Source organism: Cetorhinus maximus, chromosome 8 (assembly GCF_964194155.1).
Source record: "Cetorhinus maximus chromosome 8, sCetMax3.hap1.1, whole genome shotgun sequence".
Taxonomy (NCBI): Eukaryota; Metazoa; Chordata; class Chondrichthyes; order Lamniformes; family Cetorhinidae; genus Cetorhinus; species Cetorhinus maximus.
This window is the reverse complement of record NC_135886.1, coordinates 3,076,389-3,097,904: the sequence shown is the minus strand read 5'-3', so window position 1 is coordinate 3,097,904 and position 21,516 is coordinate 3,076,389. Positions and strand designations below refer to the sequence as shown.

Here is a 21,516-nt window from a genome sequence, read left to right as displayed (position 1 = left end):
TCAGTGTTGTCATATGCATGTCCCACATCCTGGGCTTCCAACCCCCCACCCTCCATAAACTTCAACTCATCCAAAACCCAACTGCCCACATTCTTTTCTCTCATGCCTCAATTCCCACTTATTTATCACCCTGCCGTTGCTGACCTACATTGATTAAATTAATTTAAGTACACGATGGACTTAAATCTCTTCATGGTCTTGCCCCTCCTTAGCAATGTAACCACTTCAAGCCCTAAAACAGCCAGGTTCAACCTCGTGACTCTGCTCTTTTCTCCCTCCCTTCACCTCACCACTGGTAGCCATGCCTTCAGCCATTTAGGCCTCATGTTACGTAATTTGCTCCCTTAATCTTCCATCTTCCAACATCTATCTCCTCCTTTTAACCCCTCCTGAAAATCAAGATTTCAGCCAAACATCACCCCTCCTAGTGTCTCCTTCTTTGTCTTTGCATTCACCTTGTCGTTACACTCTGTGGAGCACCTGGGGACATTTGTTATACATCAAGAATGCTATAACAATGTAAGGTGGTTGCAATTATGCAGTTAGACAACATAGCTTTAGAATGTTTGTAGGGAATATAAAATATCTTACCAACACACCTAACCCAATAACACAACTTGTTTTCTTTCAAACCCAGCCACCCCAGAAATATCTTCCACAATCACTCACTGGTTGGTGTCTGAGGCGTCCTTGGTAAATCAAGTTCTGTTGGATGAGTGCTTCTTGATATTATCATGGGCTCCTCAACTACGTTAATACTGTTACACTGCATGATCTCCTGGAGAAGGTTAAAAATCTCCTCAGCACGTGCACACTTGAAGGCAAAAATGCCTGCAAAATAAGTAATAATTAATCAGTTATTACACAAAAATTGTGAAAATCCAAAGTCCTGAAAAAGGTGTCAAGGAATGGATTACTTTGAGATTTTACTCAAAGAAATCCAAGACCGCTTTGATTGCCAGATCTCAAGTGGTGAACCAATCAATCAAGCGCTTTTATCAAATTATTCTAATTTCATGCACCATAAATCTTAGCTTACCCAATATTCAGGATCAAGAATAGATGCATGCATCAAACACTGCCTTCAAGTGCTACGGTAATAAAATCGGCTCATAGTTCTACTGACATTCAGTGTGATCACTTGCTGTTATTTTCCTGCCGCAAGATAAATCAGTGCTACAAGCTTTCCAGCAGTTACTTCTAGCAAGCAGTAGGTGGTGCACAGCAACTATTAATTTGAAAGCTCCCAAAATCGATTTTGTTAGCGTGAAATTTATTTTAAGCTATTGACTAAAGAAAATAGAAACATCTCACGTAAATAGGGATCTTTCCACAATTTAACAGTATGCATTTTATAAATATTGTGTTGAATACCGTGGGTGTACCTACACCACATGGAGGTTCAAGAAGGCAGCTCATCATCACCTTCTCAAAAGCAATTAGGGATAGGCAATAAATGCTGGCCTAGCCAGCAGTGCCCACATCCCATGAATGAATAAAAAAAAAATGGTAGTGTATTTACAACATATTGAATGGTGATAGCACAGAAAGAGGCCGTTCAGTCTGCTGCGTCCAAGCTGGCTTTTTGCAAGGGAAACTTAGCTAGTCTCACTCCCTATTCAGCCCAAAATATCTATCCACTGATTAATCTCTACTCCCACCTCCTCCTCCCTTGCTTCATCTAACCTTATCAGAGTACTGTTCTATTCTTTTCTTCCACCTGTTCCCATCTAACTTTCCCTAAAATGTATCCCCTTAAATAATTAATTGAGATTTGCAGAGCAACATGAACAACTGCTGGATTTTGTATTAGCGGCCAAAGAAAAAAATTTGTTTTTTCTGGACTAGCCTCAAGCACTTTTTCCTCTGTTTTGCCTGGACTTTCTGAAGAGGCAGCTTGGCTAGTTGTGGGGTGAAAGAAGGTGTGAGGTTCCACCATTGACTCAATGGAGTGGTTAGGTAGGCCTGATCATCTATCTTTTCTTGGGGTTTTTTTTTGCAGATTTGTTGGTCAGAATTGATGAGGTGTGCTCAACTCACTTTGGAAGTCAAGTGTATTTATGAAGAAATTTGCCTCACACACTAAGTGAGATAAGAGTTTAATGTAGGGTAGGTTGCATATTGTGCACTGATGATTCAAACATTTGTTCCTCTAATTTTCTTTAAACAAAAGAAGTTGGATCTTTGACTCCCATATATGTTGGTTATACTAAAGAATGGCTTAATGCATGTCTGCCTCACTTTCCACCAAGCTAGGTGAAAGAGCTAATTATAAATGGCAGTTAAGTTTAAGTGGCAGGTAACCCGTGCTTAGTCTTCCAAACTGAAATGCCTAATTTTAGGTTTCAGGACTTTTGCTCGTGTTTTGGGGATTACACTTGACGATTTAATTGATTTTTTTCATTAAAAAAACAAGACCTATAGCCCTTTCTACAACTTACGAAGATGCGACTATTTCCTGTAACTGACTTTAACTGGGGGTTTGGGGATTGTGCTCTGCTCTTCCAAAAGGTTTCTTTTAAACAAAAGCCACTGGCCTGAATTATACAGGATTTATTTAGTACATTTACAGAAAAGAATGAAGAGCTTCTGTAATATTACTAAACAGTTCCATGGACAATTCAAGAACTAACCTTGCCCAGTCTGACACCTTCTTCCACTCTCAAATGAGAAGAGGTTCGAGTCATAACCATAGCGACGCAGACAGAGGTACGGCCATCTCACAGCATCTCGTTTTCTGGTGTGCAAAATCAACTCAGAGTTGGTCAGTTCCATGATCCCAGAGCCCAGTTCATTACCATCATCATCTACGTTTGTCACCTGTGGGAGAGAGTATCATTTTGAAGATGTGCTGTAAATTATGGTATGCTTTATTTATTCTTTCTATACATGTAGTCAGCGTTCATATATTTGCTTATAATAACCAGATTTACCTCTCTACCATCTCCCTTGGTCCCATATGTTGTGCTGTACTAAGCCATTCAAGTGCTTGTCCAACATCAAGTTGCGTATGAGCCAAAACTTTCTGTAGCTAAACACAAACAAAACCAAAGCCTTTCTACAAACTTCTGCACCATTGCCCATGAACCCAACCCCATCCAAGATGCCCATTCAAGTTGAATCCAAAATGTGCAATCTTGGTGCATTCCCACGCCAATGCATCGACCGGAGTCGACTTGCCTTTTTTGAATTTGAACAAAAGCTTGGGAGATAACTGTTCTGTGGTGAATTCTCCATGGCAACGTCTCAACCAGAGTGCACTTGCCAACCAATCAACACCTTTTTCTCATGCAGTATAAACTGTTCCCTGGAACCTTTGTATTCTTGCGTCTGTCCTGATGAGTGCAAAAATGAAACGCTTCAGCAGCATGTCTCTTTTCAGCAATACTCAATTTCTATACTACTAAGTGACTGTCTTCCAGAGCTTCACTGTTGTATCTTTCACTGCATAAAGTTTGGCTCCATATATGACCTGTCCTTATCGAGCGCCACTGTTATCCCATTCCACGGTAAATGATTTCAAAAATATTGTTTGTTTTTACATATCATTCCACGGCCTTGCTCCTCCCTACAAAAAAACACCACAACCTTATGTCACTTCTTACATCCTCCATCATCCCATTCTGGCCTACTGTATATTCGCCAGCTCTACTGTCAGTGGCAGGGCCTTCATCCATCTTGCTGTCACACTCTGGATTTATATACCTAAAACTCATTGAAAAGCCTCCTTAAAGCAGGCCTTTTCATCACACTTTTGGAGGCAGCTCCTAATTCCCCTGCTACTCATTTTCAACACTGCTTCCTAATTGTAAGGCAGTTTTCTACATTACAAACATTGTAAAATCAAGGTCAGTCAGTGATGAAAAGGGCAGGACTCAATCCCCAAAGGAAGCAGACCTCAAAGATCTAGTGATCTTTATGGTGTGGATCATCTTTCCATGTGTTAATTTTATTCTGGCACTATGTTTAGGAGATCTCTGGCATCTATAGGAAATATCTTGGGTCCAGCAACACTGACATCATTAAGCAGGCTCACAGACAGCATACCAGGAGGTAACAAACACCAATTCCCCTTCACTTCTTAACCATTTCACAGGCGAGTGAAATAGAGAGATTAAAATATAGGCATGGGACTAGGATTGAGCCTGAAATGCCATTAACTTTAAAAATCTATGAACTTTATCTTAATGGAGAAAATATACATTCAATAATATAAAATTACATTTTTCAGGGTCAGAGAGGTTTTTAATCAGTAATTATGATGCAGCATGCTGTGAAAACCCAGTGAAACCTCATTCAACGAGCCATAACTTTGTCAAGGATTTTTACAGCGCAACTACTAGTGTTAGAAGTGGAATTTCATGTCAAATCAGTGAGTTCTAGATGTTCTTATCTGTGAGGACTTCAACAGCACGCAGTGGACAGGGGCGATCAAATCACTGACAGCAACTTCTGGATTTTCACATTAAATGGTGTACTTGCAGACACCAAAGGGCTGTCAGTTTCAGATAAACGATGATGAATGTTGACAGTTTCATCATCATTACAGTTGCAAAATCCAGGCCATTATATCAGGTGTCCAAACCACAGCATCTTGTCCATATGCAGCCCGTGAACCATGGCAATCTTACAATTCTGCTTCAGTCGTGTCGGTATCACAGACTAACATCTGTATTCCACCAACATGCTTATAGGAATGTAGATAATAATGTGATAATGACCAGATAATCTGTATGAGATGTTGATTGAGGGATAGGTTTTGGCCAGGAATCTAGGGATAACTCCCCTGCACTTCTTTTGAGATAATGCCCTGGGATCATTTGCATCCACCTGAACAGGCAGGGGGGCCTCGGTTTAATGTCTCATCCAAAAGACAGCACCTCCAACAATGCAGCACTCCCTCATTACACATGCTCGAGCCCTGGAGTGGGACTTGAACCAAGAACCTTGTGATTCAGAGGCAACAGTGCTACCAACTGAGCCACAGCTAACAGCAGCCAAAGTGACTCACAATGCCCAGGCAACTCAGCTCTATTTCGTCCTTGCTAATTTGCCTCTATTGCACATCTTCAGTTACATGAAATTCAAAGTCCTCAATTAATGGATAAATACCAAATCAGAACACCAAGTTAGGTTAATATTCACAAGTTGAACTCTATGCAAAAAGAGAACAAAATTTCAGGATTTGTGCCTAAGTGGCCCACGTAAACAAAAAGCTTGGGCTTTTCAACATTATATAAAGTTAAATTGCTATTCTTATTGTGAATTGGGAAAATATTAAGAACTGCTTTGGCTTTTACAAAAAGCATTTCCTTCAATGGAGGAAGGTTTCAATTAATTACAGCCAAACGATCTAATTGTTTGGGTTATGGAAAGTGAAAACGTTACCTTGAATTTGGTTGGGTGGTTGTCTGAGATTGTGTCTTTATCCAGACAGCTCCAGCAGCTCCCCATGGCTTCAGCAGACCAGCTGATCTCTAAATAAAACAAATTAATGCACACAATTCAGCTCTGGAGCTCCACTCCATTGTAGAAATCATGTGTCAATACAAAAAAGTTAACTGTTGAAGTACCAAGTACAGATTTTCTGCACAAGCTCCACTTTATTCAATATGGTAAAAGATTAGTAGTCATTAAGCTCTTTTACATTATAATGCAATTAATTTTTACAATTATGTGAAAAATCTATTCCGCCCAGCAGAGTTTTACAATACCTAATAAGCATTCTCTTTCTTTAATACAAAGATTTTTCCCATTTTTCTCGCTGAGACACACACCCTGTCTTCTTCCAATGGTGCTCTGCAATGCGCTACCAAGAGATATTATGGACCTCAAACTCCCCAAACCAAACAATTTCTCTTCAGTATGCCTCAAAAGCCTCCCGCAAGGTTCATCCCTGTGAGTCACTATTGAACAATCCTCTCTTCCACTCACTGATGAACACCTCCCCCAATTGAGAGTGGTTAAAGGAACAGAGATGAGATGTTTTAATACTCCACATTGAATCAGTAATGCAAAACAATTCGCTTTTAAAAAATATACACAATCTCCTTTATCATTCAAATATTCATTGTTTACACAATTATGCATCATAACAGTTAATTGAAATGTAGAGCTATTTTCCAACTTCCAACCTTGAACATTCATTTGGTGTTTTACCTCTGATGTCACATTTCCAATTTACAGTCTCATCCATTCACAGGACCTCAAAACTATAGAACAGTTAGCCTTTCCTTCCTCCTGCTATCTACAGCCTTGTAAAACCTTAACTGGGCATCAACTAACTGCCAATTCTTTATTATCTCGTTTCTTGGTGACCATTTTAAAGAGCAGTACTATAGAAACTTCTGCAGCACTTTATCAAACATGGTTTTCAACTATGCTTTGGGGCATCCTGAAAAGGTGCTATAAAAACGCAAGTTCTTTGCTGCTTGACAATTTAATTTATAAATGCCTTTGTTTAAAAATGACGAGCATGCCATGTTTCAAAAAAATGGGTCTTATGGTTTGGGTGCTCTAAAAGGGATATTTTATTTTCTAATCCAGTTTGCATATTTAATCGTTTATTCCCACTAATGTAAGAAATGTACCATATCCGTTACATATGGAAAGCACACAAACTAAACAAAAATACACAAAACGCCAATTGCTCTGGTCTGAATTATAGCTGTATGGAACTCCTTGTTATCTGGAACCTGCTGGTACATTACCATACAGGAGTGCAAATTTGCAGTCTGTACACACTGCAGTGCTGTAAGTTGTCAATGGTCACATTCTATTCCATTTACAAGATGTTCAGCACATTTATATAAAAAAATATATTCTTAGGAGCTTATGTCAAAAGGCATAAAGAGTCCAACTGCACGACTTGAGTATATAGTCTAGGTTTCAATTCAGTGCGGTACCGAGGGAAAACTCCATGGTCATTGGCGCCATTATTTAGATGTTTAGATGTTAAGCCAAGGCCCTGTCTCTCTATTCAGGTGAATATTAAAGATTCCAAGGTACTATTTGAAGAAAATCATGCAACTTTCCCAGTTTCCTGGCCAACATGCATTCAAGCAACATCACCGAAAAGAAAACAGATTAGTGGTTTGTGGGATCTTTTGTGCACAAATTGACTGCTGAAATTACTTACATAATAACAGTAACAACACTTCAAAATGTAATTGGTGCAAAGTACTTTTCAGTTATTTTTTTTAAATAAAAAGGACTACATAAATTCCATTTGCTTTTCAGAAAAAAGTGTGACAACAAGAGAGGCCAGGTTATCACTCACCCACTTACTTCTGCATACCTCCGTAGAAGCTGGTAATGGGTGATAAATAGTGTGGATTTGTGGATTGTACTGTCCATTCTTACCTAGTCTTGGCCATTAGTGGGAAAGCTGCCTAGTCTCAGTTCCAGGTGCCTCTGCTTGGGGTCATGGTAAACAAACTCAAGCCATGATCGAGCACTTGTGTCTTTAACCTAAAGTAAAGTATTACAGTGATATAATTATATGGCCAGATATCATTCCTACCAAAGATATTTAATGTGGAAACATTAATCTCAAAACAATTTTCTATAGTAGGTACAGACCTTCAAACTTATAAGTGTAATATTATAAATAGCAGTAACTTTTTCAACTGCCTATTCTGCTGTGAACATTTATAGCAAATATCAGTGAATATCAGATAATGAACTGCAGCGAAAACACTGCCAAACCCAATGCTATCCTCACCCAATGTCTACATGTGTATGTATACCTTCTAACCAGAGTCACTCAGCAATAAAGGACAGCAATCCGATTGATATTTTCCTTTCCTTGGGCACTGAGTGCAGTTATCGTGCAGAGAATTTGTTTATGCTATAAGCCACAAGCTGGATGGGGTGGGGGAGGTGGGGATTGGGAGGGGCTCAGTGTATTTGAATGAAAACCCCTACTGACTCTGGAACACATAAATAAAGATCATTGGGGTCTACTTAAAAAAAAATACACCGTCCAATTCTGTCATGGGTTTTCAGTACAGTATTGTGAATACTCAAAGGTTTGCCAGAGCCCTCTGCAAATTACAGACAATGCTGAACACTTCAAGTATTGCTATGATAGCACTTTTAAAAAAGAACTCAACAATACAACACATACAGAATCCTGGAGTGAGTTAACAGCTGCAACATAATCTCAGTGCTCTGATGTTTAGAAACCTATCAAGCATTTCTTCCTAAGTGCATATCAAATGCCAATTGAAAATTCACCCTCTAACATTGATTAGTTAACAGTGTGCGGTGTTAAAAGTACCAATGACATTAACACCTTTAGATCTGGAGCTAATGCATTTTGGTAGAATACACTTGTGATTTTTCATTAAATCACTGTTTGCCACAAGTAAGAGATTTTACAGTTTTTACTGGGAGGCTGGGGTCTGAATTTAGGGTACATTTCTCTAAAAGAAAAGGCAAGTCCCAAAAAAATGAAACGAGTTGAGAGCAAAGAATAAACATTCAGAAGTTGTATCACTGTTCTCCTGTATCCTCTATGGAGGTTTTACAGAGCAGATTTAAGTCATTCCAATTTCTTTCAACTTGTTCTTGCTTTTTAATATATTAAAGTACAGTATTCCCATTAAGATGCATTTAGCATAATTCCAGACAAGTAAATACCAAGACATAAATGGTTCACATACAGTAATTTGCAAAGCAGGTTGACACCACATATAGTGATACCCTGTCCGAACCACGGTACTCTTAGAAGTTTGGTATTGGTCTTCGCCAGAATGATGAGAGGAGGTACCCCAAGCAGAAATGCACTTTTACAGGGAGAAATCAGCAGAGTAAAACAGCATTGTTCAAACTCATCAATACAGAACAATTAAAGAATTATGCCGTGGATCCAAGAAACAGCTTGCTGCTTGGCTTCTTGGTCAAGCATGGGAGTGGCACAGGGCTAATACACACACAAAATACATGAAAAAAATAGCCGAAAATAAGGAGAGCAATCAGCATTGTGGTGCAGTGAGTCGTGGGATGTGGGACTTAGGTCACTTTGGAAGAGGAGACCGGAAGAAAAATCAGAGACCATGATATCATCAAACCACTCTCTAGAATGTCCTTGAGGCTGGTCCACATTGGCAATGGCAGAACCTCAGCAGACCAGCTACCCACCCTCTCAACCACAGTCAATATGTGGCCAGGAAACAATGCAAATGGAGAAAAAAAAACTCTGGGGGAAAAAAAAGTATCAGCAGATTTGGATGATGAATGGCTAAAGTGCTTCACTCAAGTTCAACAAAATTAATGCTTTACCATAAACACTGTCATGCAACCAGCACAGTGTCACAGAAGATTCACTAACAGAAAAGAAGATTACATGTCACAAACATAAATCGGATCACATAAGCAAGTATGAAAACTTTAGATTTAATCTACAGAGAATGAGAAATAAAAACACTTCAGCCTCCTAAAGAGGTTATTTCTTCTCAGCATGTTGCTGATGTTACGATCCTTGGCCAGGCCCAGGGATGTCAGGGGACAATCCAGTTATAGACCATAATGTTTTGTTTAAAGTAGATAAAAGCTCGAGTTCAAGACACCTGCTTTTGGAATAAAGCCACAAGATTCCACCAGTTTTGAACAAGCAAAAACAAGCTTTACTATACAAGTTCAGAAAGATAAAATAACTTACAAACCTGTCTTATACTCTTAACACTCAGGGTAAGCATGAGGTACATGTGAATTAACAGACGAACTGTGGTCAGACACACACCTACAGGGTAAATGACGGATGCAAACAAAACAGATTCCATGGATTTCTCAACAAACTGGCCAAACGTTAGTCCTACTGAGAGTCAACCAATCTCACTAAAACTTAATCTTTCTAATGAGGGTTTCCAACTCCATCTTTGAAGATTCTGCCTTGGAATTCTCTCCAAACGTCACTCCCACTCAAATGGATTGAACAATGGCCCACCTCACAGGGTTTCAATCCCGCTTTTCAAGATTCCTTCTCCCTGGATCCCCAAGTGCACTTAACGCTAGCTTATAAACATACTTCCGGATCTGTAGCCGTGCCAAGCAGAAAACCACTGCTCCAACCACCTTTGCCCCATGATCCTCTTTACTTAAAGTCTGCTCCCAGCAGGCCTTTTGCTAACTTTTCAACTCCACTGGGACCTCTGCCTGTCCCTGTCTAAGTGGCACTTGTTGGCTGGCTGACTACCCCAAACTGACTGCCTCAATATGAGCTGTTCGCTGACCCTTGAATTGATCTGGTGACCTATCAAACACTTCTAGAGGGTCCCACCCTTGTTACTAGGCAAGGAACCAGTGTAACAGGATTTGGAACATCCTGTACCTTTAAATGTTACAATCTCCACAGGCTGCTAATTTAGCACCCAGGGACACACAGATCAGTGCATTTCTTGACACTGGGATGCAGATGAAATATAGAGCTGAGTTCAACAAGATATTTCTAGTGTTCGATGAAGTGGAACCACTAACACAAATGAGGAGAGCTGTACCTCAGCACTGACTATAACAGATGTCAGTTCTCCAATTTCTACAATACTTTCAACAGAAATACCAAGTTACTGAAGTAGTGTGGGCTCATTACCCAGCCCAATGTTTTTAAACGCAGCACTGAACTCTTGGGAATTTGTATTCCCATATGACCAGGACAATTTATATCATCGCTTTTTCTTATTGCAAGTCCTTAACGAGAGGAAGTCTGTTAAAACCTAACCAAGTGAGTTACGCCAGTGCTAATGGGTCCATATACATATTCGTGAATAGCTTCCATTTGGAAAGAAATTATGAATCTGAGTAGTCGGTCGGTTCTGATGTTAATCAGAAATGGCTTTAAAAAGTGTCTCTGGATCAAAAGTCTTGGAACTTCCTCCGTAACTCCCTCCCTAACAGCACTGTGGGCCACATGGTCTGCAACGGCTCACCATCACTTTCTCAAGGGCAATTAGGATGAGCAATAAATTCTGGCTTTGTCCGTGACACTCGCATCCCATGAATGAATTTTTTTTAAAAAAATATTTAGGTTCATATGCATAGACAGACAATGCTGGTTTCCATTTCCAGTAACTCCATTTTAACAATGGAATCGAAACCTGGAAAAGCAAAGGGTCACTGACAATATAGCCTTTAAGTTGCATGGACGAGCAGCACCCCAAAACATCCCACGCATAAGTCAGCCCTTTTAAATTACCATAGTCACACACAATTTAAAGAACCCACGCACTTAAACATCTTGGTCGCGCACTACAGAAGGAAAAAAAAAAGAGACTTTATTGGTCACTGATCAAAATAGTTCTCACGTGGGCCCACCCCTGAAAGATAAAGCGACCTATTCCATCCACAGATGCTGCCTAATCGGAGTGTTTCCAACATTTCTTCTTTCTTCCAGCATTAATTTATCTTTAGTTATACTCAATGGTTGATCAATTTGTGTTAAAATCTGATTAAATATTTTTCCATACGTCAGTAAATTTATCTACTGGAGCCAGACACTGACAGTTTCCAAGCATGCCTTTTTGAATATGGTGTGTGAAGTTCCTTACCCTTTTCCATAACTCTTCTGTAACAAAGCAGCATAAAAAAGGTCTTCAATTTATTTTCTGGGGCCACAGACAAAACTTTTACAGCGTGCTGTGACTAGGATTTCAGTTAAGTGTAATGATGATGGGTGTGTATAATTCTGGTTCCCCTGAATTGTGACAATACCCAAAATTACAGATTGTTACTCTTCCAAATGGGCTGTGCTTCGATAGATGATTTTCAATAATAGAAAACTAGGGTGAAGTACTGGTCTGGTTACAGGACTGTCACTGATGCCAGTAATTTGAGGTGATGAGTTAAAGCTGTGCTTACACTGCATTATTGGCTCAAGGCCAATTGCTGCATTCAGTGGTTTGCAGCTAGCAACACCTAATTTATAACTCTTGGCTTCTAGAGTCCTGTGCATGCAAGTACACATGTGTAGAGTTCTGCTCCCAGATGGTATATATTAAATGTTTTGAGACGGTGTGCAGGAGGGCCCACATTATCCAACAGACCCACTCAGGATTTTTTGAATCTGCTTTACCACAAGTTTTTTCATGCTGCCTGACGCACAAATGATGGGACAGTATGTCACTGAGACCATCAACATAACCCTTGATTATACAGTCACTTTTACAGTGTAGTGCAGTGTAAGCACAGCTTTAATTCATCACCTCAAATTACTGGCATCAGTGACAGTCCTGTAACCACACCAGTAGTTCACCCTGGTTTTCTATAACTGAAAATCAGCAATCGAGTCACTTTTACTTAACTGCAAAGGAGTCTTACCTCAGTGATGCAAAAATAATATTAAATCACAATCATAAAGCATCAGAGACCATTAAAAAATACTGATGTCCATGCTTTTTCTGCAGGTATAAGTATAATATACATTAACAGATCTGATGACAACACTGTACTGTAAGAACTTATCAACTGAATAGGTCACAGCTAGCCATGACATATACATTAAGAATTACACTCATCTAGTGAGTGGACATGAGTGTGGAAATATAGACCTTCCATGACTGTGACTCATCCTGTAATAGCCTTGGTGGTAGAAGCACTCAAATGTTCCAAACAAGTTTTCACACTTGTTCAGTAGTGTTCGAGTCTGTTCGTTGATACCCAGGCGGCAACATCATTCTAAAACCCTATTTGTGATTGCACGCAATTCTGTAGAAGAAGTCATGCTGAAACCGTATAATGCTCTTGAAGTAAAAATCATGCTCAAACTGTACAGGGCATTAGACAGTGTAGAATACTGGTCACTGAGACAGAGACATTCAAACCCTCGAGATTATGCAGAAAGAAAGAGAAAGCTATTTCCTAAGCTAAGAATTTAGGAAGAAATATTGGACAAAATTAGGCTTTTCAACCTTGAAGGGAAGTAACCTTATACTGTAGAAACATACAATCGTGCAGAAAAATTCAGGAGCACTAAATTGAGAGCATTCAATACAATGAACTACAAATTTAGAACTCAGATGTTCTTCCTTACAAAAATAATTAGCTTTAAATGGATTGGGCTTCCAAGTTAGGTATGGTGATAGAATTATTTACAGAACACTTTGATGGTATGATTGAGGGAAAGTGAGTTTATTTGTTCATTCAAAATAGGTAAACTAGGTTTGCACTTCTGTTGTTAAGGATCTTTAAAGTCTGTTTTTAAAATTGTTGATGCAAGAACCAAACTTGTGCACAGGCTTTTCAGTTTCTATTTTTAGCAAAATGATCAGGAGAAAATTAGCCTAAATAAACCCAGAACATTTGTAGGAAAGCAGTATTTTTTTTTAAAAAAGCAGCTTTTACTTTGAACATCACTAAACCTCAAGAAAACAAGTGAGACACTAATCAGGCAGTTAAACCAAGTGACAAGCTGGAATTACTGGTATTTGCACAGTTCACAGATACCACTTTTATGAGGCTCAACAGCAATTTCAATTGTTCCAGGAAGTCTATTTTTGCAGCAGTTGCTTCAGTATCAGCATTACATGATTTTATTTGTGCACTGTGCTCCCAATGAGATGGGGGTCTTGTGGCACATTGGTAGCGTTCCAACTTCTGGGCCAAAAGCTCTGGGTTCAAATCCCACTTCAGGACTTGATGGCCATGGAAGGTGCATTCATAACGTGACCAAACAATTTGACTAACAGCCTGTAAATCAATAGTGGGCAACTTACGGCCATGGGCCTCATGCAGCCCATCAGGGTTCTGAGTGCGGCCCATGAGACATCTTGTTGACCGCTGCCCACAAGCAGAGTTGCCAGATCCCACTGCTTTCCGTACACATAGTTTTTTTCCCTACCAGCGTTACTAAAGCGATATGCACGTAAAGCAAGGGCACATCAAGTGAGATTGCACACAACATTGATTGAGAGGCATGCGCTCCCTCTGCATCCAAAGCGCTGCATGCGAGCAGACTTTTTCTGCTATGGGACATTTCAAATGCAAGAAGTGCAACAGACTAACAGATGGAAACCTCAGTGCTGAATTGCAAAGCGTCCGCACATCCCTGAGCCCTAATCTAAGAAAGTTTGTGGAGGACAGAGCCAACCAGAAATCGCACTGTGTATGAAGTAAGAGAAGCATAAATATTTCTTTTGTTTTTACCATTTGGAGTTGATGACAGTTCTATTCATATATGAATAATTAAGCATTTTTTATAACTCGTTGTGAAATATTCAGTGTGTATTTAAAGTACTTAACCTTATTCATGAAGTTATGGTTAGTGCACATGCCGGATTTCAATCTTGCGGCTCACTGAGACGAAGGACTCATGCGGCCCACTCACTAGCCTAGGTTGCTCATCATGCTCTAAATCCTTTCAATACGCCCGACAGCAGACAGTAAGAGCAAGAGAGTTTTCTGGTCAGCCATAATGCAGACAGCAAACCACTGCAATACTGTGGCAAGCATAATCATGAACCAATCCAATGGAAGTCATGGTCACCAAGGCCTTCTTAAGGTGTGGTATCTGAAGGAGAAGGATCCCAATGAGAGGCATTCCTGATGCCTAGAGCTTGGTCATAAATAGAATAATTATGCTGAATCTATAGATGGATTCAGTGCAGGTTTATTCATTGTCCGATTTTTCCTACATTCCCTTGAAGGGTGATTTTGCATACACTACACTGCGTACCTGTTATAAGAAACTCGCCATGTAAGGGGTATCAAAGAACCTGTATAGCCTCACGGTAAAAGACACTCAAAAATTCTGGAATAATGGGGAACCAAGACTCGGACAAGAATGAGGAACTTCAGGAAATTAGTATAAGAAATAGTGCAGTACTAGACAAATTAATAGGACTAAGTGATAACAAATCCCTGGACCTGATGACCTGCATTCCAGGCTTTTAAAACGTCTAGCGGCAGAGATAGTGGGTGTATTGGTTTTGATATTCCAGAACTCCTTAGATTCTAGAATAGTCCCCAAGGATTGTAAGGTAACAAACATAACCCCACTATTTAAGAAATGAGAAAGAGAAAATGTGAAAACTGGGACCTATAGGCCAATTAGCCTATCAGTAGCAGGCAAAATGCTAGGATCTATTATCAGGGTCGTGATAACTGGGCACTTAAAAAAAAAAATCAAAGTCAACACTGATTTATGAAAGGGAAATCATGTTTGACAAATCTGTTGGGGCTTTTCGGAGGATGTAACTAGTAGGATGAATTAGGGGAAATATTGGATGAATTGCATTTGGATTTTCAAAAAGTATTTGATAAGGTGTCACACAAGAGGTTATTACACAAAATTGGGACTCAGTGGCATGGACTGAGGATTGGTTAATGGACAGAAACGTGGAACAAAAGACATCTTCAGGTTAGCAGACTGTAACTAATGGTATACCGCAAGGGTCAATACTTGGGCCTCAGCTATTTACAATCATCTAATGACTTAGATGAGGGGCTGAGTGTAGCATTCGAGTTTGCTGACAATACAAAGTTAGATGGGAAAGAAAGCAGTAAAGAGGATGCAAAGGAGCTGCAGGGGAATTATAGACAAGTTGTGCGAGTGGGCAAGGACATGGCACATGGGATACAATGAGGTGAAGTATGAAGTTTTGCCCTTTAGTAGGGAAAATAAAAACGCACAATATTTTTGAATAGTGAGACTGGGAAATGTTTGCATTCGGGGGGACCTGGGAGACTTTGTACATGAATCACAGAACGTTAACATTTAGGAAGGCAAATGGAATATTAGCATTTGTTACAAAGGGATTGGAGTATAAGAGTAAAAAAGTCTTACTACAATTATACAGGGCATTGGTGAGCTACATCTGCAGTGCTGAATGCAATTTTGGTCTCCTTATCTAAGGAAGGACTTTCTCGCCCTAGCGGGAGTGCAAAGAAGTTTACGGGACTGGTCCTGGGATGAGGGGATTGATCTATGAGGATAGATTGAGTGGACTGGGTCTACATTCCCTGGAGTTTGGAAGAATGCAAGGTGATCTAATTGAAATATAAAAATTTCTTAAGGGGCTTGACAAGTAGATGTTGAGAAAATATTTCTCTTGGCTGGGGATATAGAACATAGGGTCATAGTCCCAGAATAAGGAGTCGACCATTTAGAATTGAGATGGGGAGAAATTTCTTCTCAAAACACTCTACCCCAGAGAGCTCTGGATGTTCAGTCGTTGAGTGTATTCAAGACAGAGGTCAATAGATTTTTGGGTGCTAAGGACATTAAGGGACATGCGGATGGTGCAGCAAGGTGGAGTTGAGGTGGAAGATCAGACATGGTCTTGTTGAACGCCAGTGCAGGCACGAAAAGCCAAATGGCCTCTTCCCACTCCTATTTAATGTTATGATGTTCAAAGCACATTTTTGAGAACAAAATAAGTTGTGTGCGTAGTTAATGGCATTTTTGGAAGAAAGAGGCAAAAAAATAATTTTGTTCCAGAACTGGAAGAATATAGCACAGCTATATTGTGCTTTCCCTTTGGGAAGAGTATAGAGCAATTCACTAAAAAAGACACCAGACACGAAAGGCTTTAGATGGGAAACAAGAAATGCAAAAACTCCTTTCAGTGGAATAGAGACAGTTAATACATCTGATGGGGTGTTCAAATTCATGAGTGGTTTTACAGTTAAGGAAAAACTATTTCCACTGGTCAGTGACTGCTTTAGAAAGGAATTTTATAACCCATCGCATTTCTGTTAAAGTTCATCCCTCCTCTTAAAAACGTCAAGTTATTCTGAAAACCTCCTATGCTACCATTCTAATTTGGTGATCACATAACTATATTCCAGCCTAATAATTTACAGTACACTGGTAAATTTCACTCAGTACTTAGCAATCATTTCCCATCTCCAGAAAATGCCTCAGTGGGTAACAGTACTACGAAGTGCAGTACTAAGCCATTCTGGCCAGATCAGGCTGAGTCTAAATTAGTTGATCTCAAAGCTTTACTTGGGACAATGCAATTGGTTTCTGTTCCCATGTTAGGGAGTGGATGGGACAAATCACGCAGGGTTTGCATTCCCAATTGCTAGCCAGTGAGCCCTGCAAGGTAGTACACATTTGCAATCACTGCACCAACAACAGGGTCAGGTTCAGCTTTGATTTCCCCACTCCCCACAAAACATTACTGGCTTCTGACACCAACCATGTCCAGGCTCTCACTTGAAAACTGGGACAGCCATCTTGAAATATTGTGTGCTTGATGTTGTGGTGCCATGTGCATTGTGTTATTTCAGCATCAACTCTGCAGAAGTAGTATCATTATGGGGAATCAAGTTTCATTGTTCAGTTGTGTTTCAGAACTTCAGAATTTTTTCTCTGACCAGATGAAGCAGCAGCATGTGGAAATCCTCTGTGACAGCAATTATTGCCATGGAAAGCCAACTAATTTTAAACAACAACAAAAAATAGATGAAAGCAACAAGTGGTCTAAATCCAAGAGAGGATGAAATTTATAATCACAGAAATATACTTCGTAAGTTTTCCACTGTAAAGCAGCAAAATATCATTACCGGAACCCTAGAAATTTCTACATTCTTGGGATTAAAGTAGGGTAATGTAAGAATATGTTCGATCATAAAAGGATTATTTTTCAATATAAATGTATCTGAAGCCCCAAGCGGAAACTGTACTATGGGAACGAGATTGTTTAATTCTACTGCATCTCCATCATTTTCCCATATAAAATTTGAACAAACTAGAGACATAATGTAGGCTTATCCAATACACCAAACATACAAAGCAGATTTCAAGTTTAACTGAACACTACTGTATGCATACAACATTTCATCTAATATTTGATGAGCAAGTCTTTCTTTGTACTCATATCGAAAGTAATACAGTCTATCCTATCCTGCCCTCCCCTTGCCAATAGAGCATTAATATTTAGATTACATTGTGGAAATCTGCTCTCACCACTAACTTTATAACATGCACAGTGCAAATGCACACAGGTTTTATCCAAGAAGCTAGAAATTAAGCTCTCTGCAAATTAATTATGAATTTTTATTCCTTTAGAAGGAAAAAATGACAAATGGCTGGATTCCATATTGCTCAACTGTTTAGAGCTTTCCTGCAAGTTGGACTCAGCCTTAGCCTCACATACTTTACTGCAGATATCTAACAGTGATGTTGGGGTGCTGCTGAGGCAACATAAATCAAATATATGAAAGGAAACTTTGCCCAATATCAACTGTGGCTTGATTATTTCATCATATCACCTAGAATTCAAATGCAAATCAGTTGCATCTCTGCATTAGAATCCAAACAACAAACTACAGCGCAGTAAAGAAAAGCTTCTTAGCTCTGTACGCTAAATTATTAATGCTAAGTTCGTTTACATAAAAAAGCGTGTATAAAAGACATGGACCTCCTGAGTTGCAGTAACTATCAAAGACTACAAGTTAACTCTAACCAACAGTCATCGTTCTCAATATCATTATATTTAGTGTTGTGACAAGGTCATTTAAAATTTAAGGTAATGAAGAATTGAAAATTATCAAAGACTAAATTCTAAATGTGTTCAATAAAATAAAAATGAAGGAGATCAGAGATCCAAAGTAGACTTCTCAGAGGTAACGAACTATTATGGACATATACATATACAATGGAATACCATCTAGCTGACCTTCATTGAATCACAGGACCAAGCTGATGGTTTCTAAGGTCTGTGTTCTCAGCACCTTGCTGTATGGCTGTGAAACATGGACAACAACTGACAGCTATCAAGAAAAGGTCAACAATTCCCATCTTTGCTGTGCAGCACATTATGGGTAGGTCCTGAAAGGACAAAATCACGAATGCAACAGTCCTCAAAGGCAGGAATTCCCAGCACTCCTTAGCACTCATCAAACAAAGGGGCCTTTCTTGGCTCGGACACAGAAGATGGTCTGATACCCAAGAACTCTCTGTATGGTGAGGCAGCAGGAGCCAGATGACCACAGGACGCCCAAAACTCCGCTTCAAGGGGGCTTGCAAGCGTGACATGAAGGCCCTAGACATCAATTATCACACCTGGGAGTCACGAGCTGACGAGGGGGGAAAATGGCAGCACCTCTTGTGGGCTGGCGCGCACCACCACAATCACCATCGGCTACAGTTGCTTGGCAACAGATGCCAACACCGAAAACAACCCATGACACTTGGTAGCTTCATGTGCAGCACTTGTGACAGAATCCACCTCTCAAGGATTGGCCTCTTCAGCCATTAGCAAAAGTGCTTCATATAAAAACACTCCATCTGAAATGGATTTGTTTGCTGTGTCCCCATCATATTTTGCAGATAGAAGGTTACCACTAAAAAAAGTTCAGCCAAAGACCATCAATACTTCTAATTGAAATAAAACAAATGATGCTGTGGATCAACACACCACCCACTCACTTCTGGGACCTAGGTCTAATCCAGCCCAGATTGATGCCATTTGGATGAGTTTCTCTTGACTCAAAGAAAAATTTCAGCATGATTGCAGATTGGAGCTGCCTCTGAGCATAAAATTGGACACTATTCTTCATTAAGCTGGCAACCTTTTTCAGAGGCCATTAGAGATGGCAGAAAAATTCACATCGGTGCTATTGAGCATATTATTCTGAAGTAAAGGCACATTATTCAAGCACGTTACCTCTGTTGTGACAACCTGACACTGAGAATGAGTGACAAGACTGGGACGGGAGGATGTTCCTTTCCCCAGTGTTGATAGCTGTCGCCCTGCTGAGTTAAAATAATCCACCATAAAAAGCAAAAGAAAACCTGTACCCCAAAGCTTAATGAGTAATTGAGCCAGGCAAATCATAAGTTGTCAAGTACAATTCCTCGACTGATTTCAACTAGGGCAGCAATAGGAATGGTATAATTAGCCTCAGCACCCTTGTGCAAAGGGGAGAAAAGGCAACCACAGTGCGACTGTTCTTAAATAAAGCCCAGTCAAAATGTGTGGGTGGACATAATCAGATTGAGTTACGATGCCTCTGCAGTCTAATAGACTAGTACCAAGGTTCAAAAGTAAACCAAAGGAAGTTAAAAGTTGCAAACCAGCCTAGTGCCAGTTTAAGTAGGAATACAAATGGAAATATAGTGAAACAGATATATGACGCAGAGGATTGAACATTCAAAAAGAATTCTTCAAGCTAAATACCAATACCACTAGACATTACCAGAGAACATGAAAGCAGAGAAACTTAGTCTATTCCATTACCTGCTCTTTCTTCATATCCCCAAAATTCTTTCCTCCATCAAGTATTTGGCCAATTACTTTTAAGGCTACTACCGAATCTGTATTCACCACTCAAATGGTACATTCAAAATCCTAATCACTCAGTCTGTAAAAAAAATGTTTTTCCTCACGTTGCCTCTGGTTCACTTGCCAATCACCTTAAATCGGTACCTCCTAGTTACGGACCCTTCAACCACTGGAAACAGTTTCACTTTATTTAAACCTTTCATGATCAAAACCCCTATCAAATTTGGCCTTCTCTGTTCTAAGGAAACTAACCCAATCTTCGCCAGTCTATCCACATTAACTGTAATCCTTCACCCCCGGGCCCATTCTACTAAATTTCTTCTGTACCCTTCTCTAAAAGATTTCCAAGTCTTCCCCAAATATCATGGTGCCCAGAATTGGATGAGATACTCCAGTTGGGACCAAACTGGTGTTTTAAATAGGTCTAGCATAGCTTCCTGGCTTTTGCACTCTATCCCTCTTTTCATATATGCTTTATTGACTGCTTTGTTAACCTATCCTGCCACCTTCAAAGATTTGTGCACAAACACCTCCATGTTCTCTCTCTTTTAAGGGGGCAGCAAGAATTGTACCATTTAGTATGTATTGTTGCTCATTATCATCACCTGACATTGTTCTGCATTGAATTTCATCTGCCATGTTATACCCATTCCACCAGCTTGTCTATGTCCTATTTAAGCATATCATCTTCCTCACGGTTTACTACACTCCCAAGTTTTGTGTCATCTACAAATTTCGAAACGGTGTCCTGTATGCTCAAGAAATGCACATCAAAATGTGCCACATATATTAATGCATATCACAAACAGAAGTTTGGATTTCTTTACATTACCAATGCATTATATAATGCTACACTGGGATTTTTCCACCAAGCTTCAGAATTCAAAGCTCAAAGCTTAAAAGGCTTGCTTGTTTTAATGTCTGTCACATAATTTGATTACAGTAAAATTGTGGTTTTAGTATGGAAACCTAATAAACTTTTGAAAATGACAAGACATTCCTGAAGGATTGCCACAAAATTGAACATGGAAATAAAGTGAAAAACAATTAATCAACCCTCACTCAATGCACTAAACAACTACCTTGGGTACACTGCTCCAAATTCATTTCAAGTCTTAGCATGTGCCAAGAAGTTTACTTGTCTAGCCACACTCTTCCTCATCAATAACTGTAACCATATATTAGCAAGCCTTACTGTTTCGGCATCTATGGCAACACCATTCCATTTTTTAGTATTAGGATTTTTGATTGTTTTAAACACAGGGCTTTAAAGCTGGGGGGGGCACTG

General features: G+C 39.6%; 1 protein-coding gene across 3 annotated transcripts in view; it reads right to left on the bottom strand.

The window, feature by feature from the left end:
- The window catches only part of LOC144683365 (fibroblast growth factor receptor substrate 2-like), a 69,913-nt gene that overhangs the window by 7,580 nt on the left and 40,817 nt on the right, over positions 1 to 21,516 (bottom strand). For 2 of the 3 annotated variants that reach the window (XM_078546311.1, XM_078546314.1), the window contains exons 2-5: positions 7,363 to 7,470; positions 5,389 to 5,477; positions 2,634 to 2,820; positions 670 to 831 (exon numbers count right to left, since the gene is read on the bottom strand). In XM_078546311.1, the coding sequence (XP_078402437.1) occupies positions 670 to 831; positions 2,634 to 2,820; positions 5,389 to 5,454 (415 nt within the window). In that variant the 5' untranslated portion in view covers positions 5,455 to 5,477; positions 7,363 to 7,470. The remainder of the gene's footprint in view (positions 1 to 669; positions 832 to 2,633; positions 2,821 to 5,388; positions 5,478 to 7,362; positions 7,471 to 21,516) is intronic. The other variant, XM_078546312.1, reaches the window with a different exon arrangement.